The sequence below is a fragment of the Pongo pygmaeus genome, chromosome 10, assembly GCF_028885625.2.
Source record: "Pongo pygmaeus isolate AG05252 chromosome 10, NHGRI_mPonPyg2-v2.0_pri, whole genome shotgun sequence".
Taxonomy (NCBI): Eukaryota; Metazoa; Chordata; class Mammalia; order Primates; family Hominidae; genus Pongo; species Pongo pygmaeus.
This window is the reverse complement of record NC_072383.2, coordinates 79,705,681-79,720,516: the sequence shown is the minus strand read 5'-3', so window position 1 is coordinate 79,720,516 and position 14,836 is coordinate 79,705,681. Positions and strand designations below refer to the sequence as shown.

The following is a 14,836-nucleotide window of genomic DNA, read 5'->3' as shown; positions in this document are numbered from 1 at the left end:
ACAAAATGGACGAGGACATCTAGAAATGAGCACCCTAAGAAGCAGGAAAAGCATGGGCAAAGGCCCTGAGATAGAAGCCAAATTTTGCATATTTTTTGGAATAATAATGAGGCCATTGTGTCTGAGAAGGCAGGATGGAGGGAGAACGGCAAAAGATATGGTCAGAGAGATAGCCAAGAGCCAGATCATACAGGGCATGGCAGAGCATAGCAATAAGTTTATGTTTTGTTTTAAGATTGCTGGGAAACCATTTAGGGTTTTGGTCAAGACAGCAATGTGATCTAACTTACAATTTAAATGTATAGTTTGGCTACTATATGGAGAATATATAGGGGAGAGGGAGATAACAAGTTCATGGACAACAGTTAGAAAGCTATATATATATATTATTTTTTTCAGTTTATGTGATAGATATTATTGATATAGTACAAGGGATTAGGATGACAGGAATGAAGGTAGTGAGATGTAGTCAAATTCAAGTATAATAATTTTATATATACTTGAATTTATATATAGACTTAGTGGGGTTTGCTGATGGATTTGGACCTGAGCAACTGGGTGAATGGTGATGTCATTTAATAATGACAGTGGCAATCACTGGGATGGGAACCTAATTTAAGGGAAGAGTTGTGATGGAATCAAGAGTTTAATTTTTGCATTATTGCATTTTACATGGCTATAATACATCTAAGTGGAGATTGAAGTGGCAGTATGGATCTCAGAGGATAAGTTGAAGCTGAAGATAGAAATTCAAAATTTATCAGCGTGCATTATATTTAGAGCCACAGTACTAAATAAAATCATGTAGCGGGTGAAAATAAATGAAAGCCAAAAGGGAAAAGTATTTCAATAAAGATGGAGTAGTCAGCTGTGTCGACTGAAGCTTAGCGATCAAGAAATATGATGACAGAACATGAAAAATTAAATTTGAATGATAGGATATCATTGGCAACCTTGGTAAGAGGAGTTGCAGTGATGTGGTGGGCACAACAGGGCATATCAACAGAAAGTAGTGGGAGAGGGGAATTTTGAGAAACTTTTCTATAAAGGAGATGAGAGAAATGCTTAATTTCAATATTTTGAATACAATAAATATTGTCAAGTTTTAACATATATATAATACTTCATTAAATACTTTAAAGACTTGAAATAATTTTAAATATAACCATTCGATAGAAATGGTCATTTTACTATTTCACGTTGATTCCACTGATACTGATTTTTTAATAGACTGCTTAATGAACTCTTATGTACTCTATATTGAAATATGATAACTTTTCCCAAAGAATCTATAAACTAGTCCCAAATTACAAATATGCGTGCATTAGTTTGCTAGGGCTCCTGTAACAAAATACCACAGACTGAGTGACTTAAATAATATAAATGTATTTTCTCACAGTTCTGGGGCCGGAATTCCAAGATAAAGGTGTTTGCAGATTTTATTTCTTCTGAGGGTACTCTCCGTGGCTTAGAAATTGCTGCCTTCTTCTTGTGTTCCCATATGGCCTTTGCTCAGTGTGCACACATCCCTGCTATCTCTTCTGCTTCTTATAAGGACACTAGTCATATTGGATCAATCTTCTTAATCACCTCATTAAAGACCTTACATTCAAACACAGTTACATTCTTAGGTACTGAGTTTTAAGATTTCAACATTTGAATTTTCAGGGAACATAATTTAACCCATAACAATGCATAAATCTGAAATTTTAAAATGCCCATAATTGAAAATTATTATAATGTTTTAAGCATTTTCATATTACGTTAAGTGACTTTTCGAACAAGTGAAAGCTTAAAACCTGATATTAACTTTAAATATAACTCTCAGGTTTGAAGATATCTTGGGTCTTGTGGCATATGCGATGCGAGAGTCAACTAACTCTTTAGAATTTTATTTGTTCATTCTTACTGTATTCGATAGCCAAATTATTTTATCATATTTTTATTTAACATAATTGGCTGATCCTGCTCTTCAGGGATAAAAATAAGAATCCAGCAACAGCTCTGAGAAAGACCTGAAATCCTAATATCCTTTTTTTTTTCACTTGCACACAAAGGAAGCAAGACTTACAGTATCTGAACTTGATGGCTTATGCTGAGAGCCACATTATTAATCCCTATAGCTCCATCATTCAAAGTGTTTGTCAAGGGAAAAATATGACAATTCTTGGAGCAGGAAGCCAGGGAGCAAAGGTGCAGGGGAACAACCAGTAGTACAAATGCAGTGCAATGTAGACTCCTCAAGTCTGAGAATGCCCTAAGTCTCACTCTACTTAGAGCTCTGACACTGATCACCTCACTCTTCCTGGAGCTCAACCTTCCCAAGCTTTAAGACTTCTGATTCACTGGCTGTCCTTGGTTTACTAGGTTTTCATGCCGGGACCAGAACTTTCCAGTGTTGAAAAACTGACTCTGCACAGCTGTGTTAAGGACTGGCTAATAACCCCACTTAGGTTTTTCACACCTTGGAGAGGAAAATGAAGCTTTCATTATCTGAAATGATGTTTAAGAAATGAAGTTTCTTATATAATTAATAGATAGGAGTTTATTTCATTCGGCATTGATGATAAAAATTCATATGATTGAGGATACCAGTGTGAAGCAGCATGCAGTCCCTGAGCAACCACATGGGGTAGGTGCTTGCTGCACTTCTACAGATTCGAGTGATAAGGAGACGATGAATCCAAATGGATTTATGTTTGTTACTTACACAGTCAGCATAAAGAAGGCTACCATTGTTTCAGCTCCTCAGGTCCCTAGAAAGGCCAGGATTCAGATGAGACAAGTGAGGTGCTTAGGGCACAAAATTTAATAAGGTGCTCACTATCAATATTATACAACTGCAGGTCAGCAGTTGTATGACCCTAAGAACCAGCACCTACTTAAATTTTGCACTATAGGCGCCTCACTTACCTGCTCTAATTCTGACCCTGGTACCAATTTCCACTGGACAACACTGAACTGGATGGGTCAAATGATAGGAAACAAGAGAAGTGGGCTGTATGGTTAGGGAGGAGCCAATTCCATACTGCACCTAAGTGGTTTGATATCCTGAAGATGGACCTGGTGTAGGCAGGTGTGAGGTGGGAAGTCCCATGCCTCACTGGTGTGAGGGAGGCAAATAAGAAATAGCTATGGAAAAGCTCCTCAAAAGACTGCCTCCTTTGTCATGTTCTGAGAGGGTCACGGGATATTCCACCAAGATTTACCAGCCTATGGTTTAGCCTTACCTGCATCGCCAACATAGATATGTGCAGTGTCACCAGGGTACCAGGGTGAAACTGTTCACTAGGACTGGTAATTAAAAAAAATACAGGTTTGGAGTCCTACATATATGTTTTATAACCCATTTCTTAATAGCTCTATGATACTGTATGAGTTATGTAAACTATCTAACCTTTTAAGTGAGAAAATAATTAACTAACATAAGTTAATTATGGCGTTAATGTCTACAAAGCACTTATAAGAGTACCTGGCACATAGCAACTGTTCACTGAGTAGTAGCTATTTTATTAGCTATTAGATACAAATGATGACCTCAACATGGTATGCAATATGGTTAAATAAATTCTGTAGCCTAGTTAAAAATAAGATTATGTTTTGAGTGTTTTAATCAAACAAATAATATTTTTACAATAATAAGTCAAAAAACTTTCTAGGAAGTCAATGTTTATACTATTTGATGTCCCCTTTTGTTGTTATCTATATAAAATATATTGAAATAAGAAAATAGACACATTTGTCAAAGATTTTACTTATACTTTGCAGATAAAATATTCAACAACCATCAAAAATATTGACTCACTTTTAGTTATTATTTAAAAGCTATGTAGTAATCATATGTCCAAGAGTTCCTCAAGTATTTGTTTTATCTATTATTTTACAACATAAATGCATCCATGCACACTTATGTTCATTATGCACACCTGAGAAAATTCCTTTTGCATGAAATGATAAGCCATGTTTAACTTGGAACTCTCTCCAAGTAGGACACTCTTTTTCAACTTACACTCAAAATAGAACATGAACTCAAACATTTTTTTACAATTAAATGATTTACGTTCAATTTACAACATACCCATTTAGAGATAAGAATATACATCTGTATACTATTTAGAGCCATTAATTCAAAATTTGTTTTAAATTCAATGTGTTAAAAACTACAAAATTTATTGCCCTTTTCATTCATCTTCTACATTCTTCTTTCTCATTTTTTCTCAAGACATGACAATCCCAAAAAGCTTAAAATTTTAAAAATCTGAAACTTGGCACAACTTACTTAGATAAGAAATCTTAATGATCAAACTTTACAAAATATGAGAAAATTCATTGACTAAATTGCTAAAATACTTGTTATCCACATCAGTTTCTGTATTATCCCTCTGATAGCTTCATTAAAATTTGTATCATTAATATAACTTATATGCCTTTCTGCAAAGAAAGACATGTATTAACTCCAAATGCACTTGATATCTTTTTTTTTCATTTTAAGTATAATTGGAAATAACATTTTACATGAACAGAAACTTGTTTCAGTATAGTCATAGCAGAAATATTATCAAACAGTGAAAGCTGTGTGTTTTCTGTAAATCTAATATTTTAGTCATTTTACTACCTAATGTTGTTCATTCCATGAGATTTTAAGACAATTTTAAGTTATGTTTTATCTTTGGATTTGATAAGGATATTAATATTCCTTGCCAATTTATACATCTGTTTGATGTTTTGTTTTAATTATGCAAAGACAAAATTTACTTAAGTGACAATAAGAATGCTAAAGAACATGTAAGATCAGATAATTTAGGTGAATTGATTTTTTTTATGTTGGGCATAATGTTGGAATAAAGCATTTGAACAGGATGGAGAGGGTAGGCCTTTTACAAATAGACCCAAAAATGCCGATATAATTAGGATATTTTTACTTTTCAGAGCCAGAAATCTATCTTAAGCTGAATTGCAGGCAGAGAGAACATCTCATTTCAAACATTCCTCAAATGATACAATCAAGGACTTAAACTCTACCATTATGTTTTTCAGATTCTATATTGCCTTAATTCTCTGGCGGGTCCCTACAATATTTGAAGCAATTTTTATTAGCCTCTTTTGTAGCTAGAATGGGAGAGGGAAAGGAGTAGTTCCTCAAAAGGATTCTAGGTAGAGAAAAAATATATATACATTTCCATTAGAAAGGAGACCATTTAATAATTTTCTTGGTAAGTACTCCTTGTCATTTGTGACCTTTAATAGACTATGCATGAACAAATTCATTACCCATTATGTTCCTGTTCAAAGTTAGCATTTCAGATAGAAACAGTTATAACACCATCCTTCCCTGTCCCCTTCCTTGAATGTTTCCATCACATGCTCATCCCAGCCCCATATTGTATTATTAAGAGTCTTCGCTTTTTCAATATAAGGGGAAAATCATCTGATTAAGTCCTAAGTGAATTAGTAGCATAAGTCCTTTTAATTATATCAAAGTATTGGCCTTTTTCCTCATCATAGGCGTTTAAATTTCTATTACTTCAATCAGGACTTAATTATCCTTCTTCTTTGCTTTCTTAATGCAACTATATTTCCCCCTTCTTCATCCCTGTCTTTCCAACTAGATGCAAACAGATAAGAGGTGATCAGAGTCATAAGAAAGAACATTTTTAGCCAAGAAGTGTAACCATTCGTTTTAACCCAAAACTCCTTTCCAGCAGCCTTTTAGCAGAGAGTTGTGTTTTTTTCATTTGGGAGGGATGCGGGACGGTTTACAACTTAAATCGGTTGCAAACACTAAAAACCTGGGTGATTTTACTTTAAAACCTAGAATTGCAACTTCTTTTGAATAAGTCATATAATCGTTAGTAACCCAGGAACCAAAGCCTTAGAACTGATAAGGCTGAGTTGTAGTTGTCCCTATAAACAGGTTACAGCCTCTACAGCTTATCACACCATTACCTGTTTCTCCATTTATAAATTTAACAACTATAGTCATTACTCCAGCATGACCTTCTGTAGTTACCTATTAAAGATTAAAAATCGATCTCTTTATATTTTTATATTCTATGTGTAGAAATAGAGTAGACCATAGTTATAATTTTTAAAATTTGCAACAACATGGATGATCCTGGAGAATATTAGGTAAAATCAGCCAGGCACAAAAAGAGAAATGTCACCTGTTCTTACTCATATGTAAGAGCTATAAAAAAAATGATCTCATGGAGGTAGTGAATAGAATGGTGGTTACCACAGACTGGGAAGGCTAGTTGGGAGGTGGTGAAAAAAGAAGATTTGGTTAATATTTTTATCTACAGTTAGATAAAATGAATAAGATATAATGTTCAGTAGCACAATCGGGCGACTATTGTTAACAATAATTTATTGTATATTTCATAATAGTTAGAAGAGTATATTTGGAATGTTTCCAAAACAATGAAATGATAAATGTTTGAGGTGATGGACCTAAATTTGATTATTATACATCAAATACTTACATCAAAATATCATACGTATGTCATAAATATGTACAACTATTATGTATTCATAAAAAATAAAAAAAAATTTAAATTTTTTAGGTTAAACATTTTCCATGGGTTTAATATTTTTGAAAATAATACGTTAAACTGAAGTTTTCTTAAATTTTCTTTTTTCTGCTCTCACTTCAGCTCTTCAAAGATGAAACATCTGCATATTTAAAAAAATCTGTTTATATGTTTTTCTTTTTATAGACTGTCCAGAGTTGGAGAGAATATCTAGATCATTAGATGTAGACTATTTGTATAGTATTACAGTGTCCAAGATTGCAAAAAAATAATAAAATACCTGACGTGCCCTAACTTTGCAGCTAAATAAAGTATTACACTGTGGGACTGGGGGATTCTTCATACTGTTGAGTAGCACTTTACAATCAACACCTCTCCCCTTTTCAGGATATCGAATCCCTAACAGGAGGGCTGGCTGGTTCTAAGGGGGCTGATCCACCGGTAAGTTAGATTCTTCATTAAATTTAACTGTTGACGAATTGAATTGTGTACACACCAGATCATCAGTCGATTGCTTGTATATTATTTGTCATATGCAGGTACTTTTTTATAAATACAGTTATTATAGAAACTAATAACAGAAGTATGAAATTGCTTTGAGGTGTGGTCTGGTGTTTTTATTAAAAAGTTTTAACAACTCATAAAAATTTATCTCAATTTATTGGCTTTAAAAATAGGAATAAAGTCTTTATTAGAATATCTCAGTAATTTATGTTCTACTAACTGGAGAGTTGATTTTTCTAAATATGAGTATAGTATTTGGGTTGCAATATATTTTCTAGTTACTGAGAAAAATTATGTCTATGTGATAAATAGTATTGACTCTTGATATTGTTCTTTTCTACTTAATTCAGGAAGCTTCCAGGAAATTAAAGTTTATAAAGTGTTCTAAAGTTTCTATGAATTATAATTTATAAGCAGTAACAAAAGCTTGATGTTCTATTATTGGAACATCTTAGTCCTTTCTGTGATATCAGATTTCAGAAAACACTGATAGAGATGACATCCCTATGACTTCATGCTTGAGATCCAAAATAATTTCAAAGAGTATATCTAAAATAATAAGACAGATTCAACTTATATCAACAAATAGTCAATGCATACATTTTTATCATTACTTGCTTTTTATTTAGCAAAATGAAATTTAATGAGGAACTTGCAGAACTCAGTGTTATCATTTTTTAGCTATTCTTCACATAGGCGTGTAGGTGAAGTACTTCAACTCCATTAAAACACCAGTGAGTTGTTAAAGAGATAACTTTCTGTTCTAGGTCTTTCTCTCCTGTCTCACTCTGATGTGTCTCATGGTGTTATCTAATTTTCATCAAGTTGCTCCTAAAGTATGGCTAAAAAACATATTATAGTCCTTTTCCTTCTTTTTATTTTTATCATAGGTATTTATGTGGAAAAATGTATTGGCTGCAGACAGCTGCTTATATTTATCCCCTAGACCTATTACATTACAATGTAAGGCAAGATGAAATGTAAGTCAACCCGGAAAGTATATTGACAGGATTAATGGCCAGTCTTTTACTTAAGTATTGTAGGTGAGTGCTTATGTGATGTAATTTTACCCTTCTGCCTTGTACAGTGCTTGCCCATAGAATTCAACTTACATCAGAAAAGTAGATCTACTACCTTCAAAGTACTTCCCTCAACTGTTCACTGATTCCTGGAAGAATTCTACAGTTAGAGATTAGTCGGTTTCAAAGGATTTGTCCCTTGTTCAAAGCAAAATAAAATATCTGTCTTCTGCCAAGTACTGATAAAGATCTTATCCATTATTTACAAGTTAAAATAAATTAGTTTGTCATACCCTCTAAGAAAGCATGTTTCTAAACATGAAAGATTGAATGGGTATGTGGCCTAGTTGTTGAAAGAATCCTTTTGCAGGGAGAAAATAAAGGTCACAGAAAGGAAAAATGGTATCCTGAAGGCAAAGCACATCAATGTCATTCCCAATAAATAAAAGTGAATAGGCATGAGTTATACAACTTTATATCTCTCTCTCTATATATATATATATATATGTATATATGTATATATAGTATATCAATCTATATATGTATACTTAGATAGATAGATTTTTTTAAAAAAAACAACTTATAATATTGTGAAGAAGATAGGAGTTCTTTCTTGGCTGTGCTATACCATGATGATTATTTTATACTTATGGTTTCTGAAGTTTCAATGATTGTGCTTATTTTATAACATTTTGTAGAGTGGAAAACATTATGAACATTTCAGAGTGCATAAGGGCTTAGGCAATCTAGGGGTTCATTAGTACACATTAATTCAGTGTCTCCCATTGTTAAGGAGCTATCTAGAACATACTGCCGGGAGCTATGTAATAGTCATTTTCTTTAGCCCTAATTATCTAAGGTATGTAGGTATTTAGCCCAGTAGTATCTAGGGTTACTTCCATCATTTAAGAATAAAGCAATGAATGAAGCTATTGTTTTTGCCTCCAAGTTAGAAAACTGAAAGTCAGATTAAATTATACATAATCTAAATAAATTTCAAGTTTTTAAAATAATTTTTTCCTTTTTAAAATTAAAAATAATTTTTTTGAGACGGAGTCTCGTTCTGTCTGTCACCCAGATGGGAGTGCAGTGGCATGATCTCAGCTCACTGCAGCCTCTGCCTTTTGGGTTCAAAGGGTTCTCCTGCCTCAGCCTAGTGAGTAGGTGAGATCACAGGCGTGCGCCAACATGCCCGACTAATTTTTGTGTTTCTAGTAGATACAGGGTTTCACTGTGTTGGTCAGGCTGGTCTCAAACTCCTGACTTCAAGTGATCTGCCTGCCTTGGCCTCCCAAAGTGTATTTTTTCCTTTCTTTAAAAAATGTCATTTTAATAGATCATCAAAATACTATTGTCTACTTCAAAAGCTATGCTTTTTCTGGAAACCATTCTATGATGATGTTTTCATTGGTAAGAAATTCAAAGTCTTATATTTTTTCATTTATTGAACAGAATACATCAAGTATTGAGTGAATGATCTCTCATAAGGATGCATAGCTGTCGAGTAATTTCTTTGTCAGTATAATAGAAATCTCAGAGTTATCTTGAAATGTTAATGGTATGTTTAAAATTGCAAATTTTGCTGTGGGTACACATAAATGTTATTTCTGAAGCATTAGAAAAAAGAGTGAAGTTTGTTATTTCAAATGGTAAGGCATATATAGAAGGTTGTGTCAAATTTGCAAATGTCATTATAAGTAAATTTGCATATCTGGTAAGAATAAATTTGAGAACTCTAGGAGAATATTGTATTAATATTTTTAACAATAAGTGTTAAATAGATTTTATTGAAAATTCAAGCAGTCTCAGTTTTAATGTTAATAAAGAAAAAGAAAATCACTCATTCATGGTTTCCAAGGGTGATTCAAAATTTTACAAATGGCCTGTTTCTGAAAAGGATTTTAATTCAGAAACTGGAAATTAATTGTAGCAGCAAACACAACTTGCAGATTTTTCCAAATCACATGATTATCTTAGAAAATAAATGCTTTTATCATTGGAGAAAAAAATAGTATCTGTTAAATATTAACTTAAAGCTGTCTTTGAAAATTACATGAAAAGATATTCTATATTTGGCATATGTTTCCCATTCATAAAAATTGGATCACAGATTAACCTCCAGCATGACAGCATAGAATTTATTTACATAGAAGTACAAAGGAAAAGAAACTAGAGAATCAAAATTAAAAGTGTAAAATTCATTATTAAATTAAATAGTACTTTGTAAATATACCACTTTGTCATAGTGTTTTATGTTTTAAATATGAGCAATATTAAAATGTAAAATACTTGGGAACTGTAAAGAATCAAAGTGCCCCACATTGTCAGCCAACCCCTGGCAAGGCCAGGGTAAAGTATATCCATGTCTGCTACCGATGGCCAAGAGGACTTTGAATACTGAAGTACTGGGGTGCAATGCATGAACTCTGTTATATATCTCTAAAGCATGAACCTGCTATCTGGAGAGCTGTAGTTGTGCAGATCAGTGTGTAACCAGCGGTGTGAAGGATCCCTTCCTGTGTTGAACCCATGAGCCAGTAGGAGAGAGGTGTAATTTTTAAGACAACCCCTGCCCTGGTGCCAGAATTGTCTGTAGACTGTGGACTAGGTATAAGTCAACAGGTAGGATTTAGTGGATCAGCTTGGCCATATGAGTTAAGTTTAGTGATAACAGACTCAAGCAGAGTCTATATACACAATGAAAGGTGTTTCTCTTTGCAATTTGGCTTAGGAAAATATTTTGATTGTTATGTAGCTATTTACTTTCTTATTATTTCTGACGTTTTTTAAGGGCTGATATTGACAAAAATCTAATAAAGAGACTACATGAGACATTCCAGAGCATGTTTCATTGTAACATACATTGGTCAAATGTGAAGATGTTTCATTGTATTTTACAAAATGTTATTATCAGGATTTAAATTAAATCTACTTCATTGCCTCATGTAGTAATTATAGCAAGAATACCACTGAAGGTATTCAGTTTCTTCCTTGTTTTCTTTCTATTTATTTCTTTGGAATAATAATATCTATACATTTTGCTCCCTATAGAATTTAATACTTTTAAATGTTCTAAGTTTGTTTTTTTTCCTAAATGCTAATGGTTCTCTTTATTTCTAGAGTGTGGTGAATAAGTGATTACCCATCTAATTCATAACCTTGGGCTTGATATACACACTGTCCTGAACATTCTTAAGCTCTATTAGTTTTTTTTTTTCCCCACCGAGGAAACAGAATTGTACTTTCTGTTCTCATTTTAATTGTCTTCCTGCTGGTCCTTAGCAATTTAGATAAACACACCACAGAATTTAAAACAATTTCCATTTTCTGAGTGTGCTGTTTAGACCAAATTATATATATTTTAAATTGTAAATGGTCTTAGAGTTTAAAAATCTACAAAACTGATTTTAATTTGATTATTCAAAAGTGACAATGTTCTACTCATTTACTTCAACAGATAAGATAATAAAATAATATTAATCTGAATCGTGTCCTAATTTAAATTATTTCAACCTTATTATATGTCAACCTTATATTGTTATATTATTTCATTTTCCTATTTGTTTATTTCAAATTCAATATATATTTGAGTGTACACTATGTGCTAGGCTATACTATAGCATTTGATTAGGTTTTGGAGACACTGTGATAAACAATACACAGTTACTCATTTCAGAATCTTACAATATACTTGAATGGACAGTTTGGCAAAAACCAATTATAATATCATGTAAGCAAAGGAGAAGATGAAAGCAAGTAAGAGTATCACATAATCCAATTGATGAGAATAGAAAGGGGCTGGAGAAATAAGCAAGGCAAATAGAAAAAAATAATTTCTTTCTTGCCAATTGTAGAATGAATTGAAGTTTGCCAAGTGATGAGGGGACCATGGTATATTAAGCAGAGGAAACAGCATCTGCATAGTAAAAAATGAGAAAATAACATCATGTAGTAAAGTATAAAATAACCTGGGCATGGCAGATAAAGGTGAGATAGAAGGCTAGAAAGTTAAGCCTGGGCAAGAATATGATAAATTACATGGAAGGAATTTGTACTTTATACTAAAGACCAAAGGGAAGCATTGAAGTCTTTAAACAGAAGAGTCAAATGAGATCTTCCCTTTAGAAACATTTTCTTGTTACCAGTTGGAGAGTGAATTAGAGAAAAGACTAAAGCAAAGAGACCTATGAAAAGATTTGCAGTCATTCTTCCAAAGGATAGTGATGAAAATGATCATGGTGACTTTTTTTGTCTATCTCCCTAGATTATAACAATAACTGAGGGCAATATCACAGGAGAAACTCAACATTATTTTTTTAAAAATTAGATGATTAATAAAAGCCTATAAGGTGACAATAAGAATGGAGAAGAATGGATTGACACATGAGATACTGAGAACATGGTGAACATACAAGAATAGGTGGTTGTTTGGAAGCAGACTGAGGCCAATTGAGAAGTCAAGGCTGATATTGGAACTTTCTGGTTTGGCAATTGAGTGGATGAAGGTACCATTCATCATGACAAGAAACCAACGAGATAGAGCATTTTCAAGGGGGAAATGAGGGATTCAGTTTTAGACATGTTAAGTTGAGCTGAGTTGGGAATATCTGAGTGATTTGGAAATGTAAAGGTGAGATCTCATTTAAAGCTATTTATTTGGACATGTAGAAGACCTAATTAAAGCTATTGGAGTTGATGACATCATCCTCCCAAAAAACACGTATATAGAGTTATAAGATAAGAGAGTTCAGAATAAAGCCTGAGAAAGAAAAGCACTTAAGTAAAGGTCAGAGGAAGAATGTGCCTCAAAAGAGACAAAACAGAGATGGGTCCGAGGATGGGATACCAGAAATGTGAGAATTATTAACGCCAAGTTAAAGAGAGGATGACAAGAGGGTTATTAGCAGTTTCATGATGTTGAGAGTTCACAAACTATGTTCGTTGTATTTAACAAGAAGAAATTATCCTGGTGAGAGTAATTGTAGTAGAGTAATTTAGGTAGAATCAAGTTTCCAGGGGCCTGAGAGATTAAATGGAAGACTAACAACTGTATTCAGTGACTGTAGAAAACTATTTTAAGAGCTTGGTCATGCAGGAAGTCAGAGGAAGCAATAGCCAGTAGAGGAGATGGGGTTGAGGCACAATTATTTTAAGGAGATAAGATTTGAGTGTGTTTTGTCATTACCTGTGTGCTTGGTTTAAGCATTTCAGAACCAAAACATTTCCAGGTACTAGTAAATTCCAGATTGTGGTCATAGACATGGGTGATAAAATAAAGACGGACTGAGGCTAATTGGAATAGATGATATTAAGGAAACAGGAGGCCACAGTGTTGGATGAATCATTTTTGTGGGCCCTGCAATGTTTTCTATCTACATTCAGGCCCTTGATGGCCCAATCTATTTCACAGCATAAGTTCTGCTTAAATAATAATAACTGAAAAATTTATATTTCCAGGTTAGATCACTCCCTTGAACTTCAGATTTGTGTATATGACTAAACATTTGACATGTCCACTTGTATATCTGATAGGAATTTAAAACATAACAAGTTAAAAATTGAACTTCTGATTCCTTCTATCACTCTTACAAACCTCCTGATATTTTCCCCTCTCAGTTAAGGGCTACTTCATGCTACCCTTCTCAAAAGCCAAACACTTAAAGTCATAATTGGGCTCTGTCTTCACAATTTATTTAGGATCCTCCAAAACTACCACTGTGTTTAAAGCCACCATTCTTTCTCACCTGTCCAGTCTCTATGAACCAAGAAGGACAGGTTTTATGAAATGTAAATTGCAATATGTTACATTTAGCCTTAAAGCTGTGTTAGCTTCCCATCACAATAAAATTCCCAAAGCTCATGGAGTGGTTTCTGAGACTCTTCATTACTTCCTTCCCTTACGATGATTCTAGGAACTCACCTTCTACCTTTTTCTCCATAGTTCATCCGCTTAGGCTGCACTAGCCATTGCTGTCCCTTTACCCAGGCAAGTTTATTACTGGTAAGGGACAATACAATTGCCATTTTTCCTTCTTTGTGCCATGCTGTTCCCTCAGATATCCTCATAGCTTACTGCCTCACTTTCTTTAGGTCTTTGTTTCATTGTCACTTTAACAGAGTTTTCCATGAACACCCAATATTATTTTTTCTGACCCTATAGGATGATTGTTTATATTTTTCTACTAGAATATAAACTTTACGTAGTTACAGGCCTTGTCCCTTTCTTTCACTATTATAGAATAAAGATTTATAATACTTGGCATATGAGTTCCTCAATAACTATTGGTTGAATGAAAGAATTAGAACAAATGTTAATGAGCACACGATTTACATGGACATATTTGTGTGCTCACAATGATAACTCTAGCAGCATACTGCATGGAAAAGGGAGATTGAGGTTATTATAATAATTCTGGAATAAAATTACAAAGGTGAACTTCAGACTATAGTAGTGGTGGTAAGAATGACAATAGCAAATGAAAAAAACTTACAAAATCAGTATTAATAGAATTTTATGGTAGGGAAAAAAATAGGACCCAAGGAAACCTTTAAATGTTGACTGCTGGAAGAAATAACAGTAGAGAAAATCAAAGGGACAAATTTAGAATGCCGTATGTCTTAGTTATGTTGTTCAACATCATTGGAATAGAAACCCTATGAGAGCAGAAATTTCTGTCTGATTTACTGCTGGACCACCAATGCTGGCACATAGTATGCCTTCAATAAGTATTTAATAAACATAAATTAAACAAGAATGATGATGATAACAGGTCTCAGATTGTA

General features: G+C 33.4%; 1 protein-coding gene across 12 annotated transcripts in view; it reads left to right on the top strand.

Annotated features, from left to right (window-relative positions):
- Positions 1–14,836, top strand: part of PPFIA2 (PTPRF interacting protein alpha 2) — a 497,964-nt gene that overhangs the window by 80,288 nt on the left and 402,840 nt on the right. For all 12 annotated transcript variants that reach the window (XM_054442749.2, XM_054442743.2, XM_063646523.1 and 9 more), the window contains exon 4: positions 6,918–6,971. In XM_054442749.2, coding sequence (XP_054298724.1) covers positions 6,918–6,971 — 54 coding nt within the window. The remainder of the gene's footprint in view (positions 1–6,917; positions 6,972–14,836) is intronic.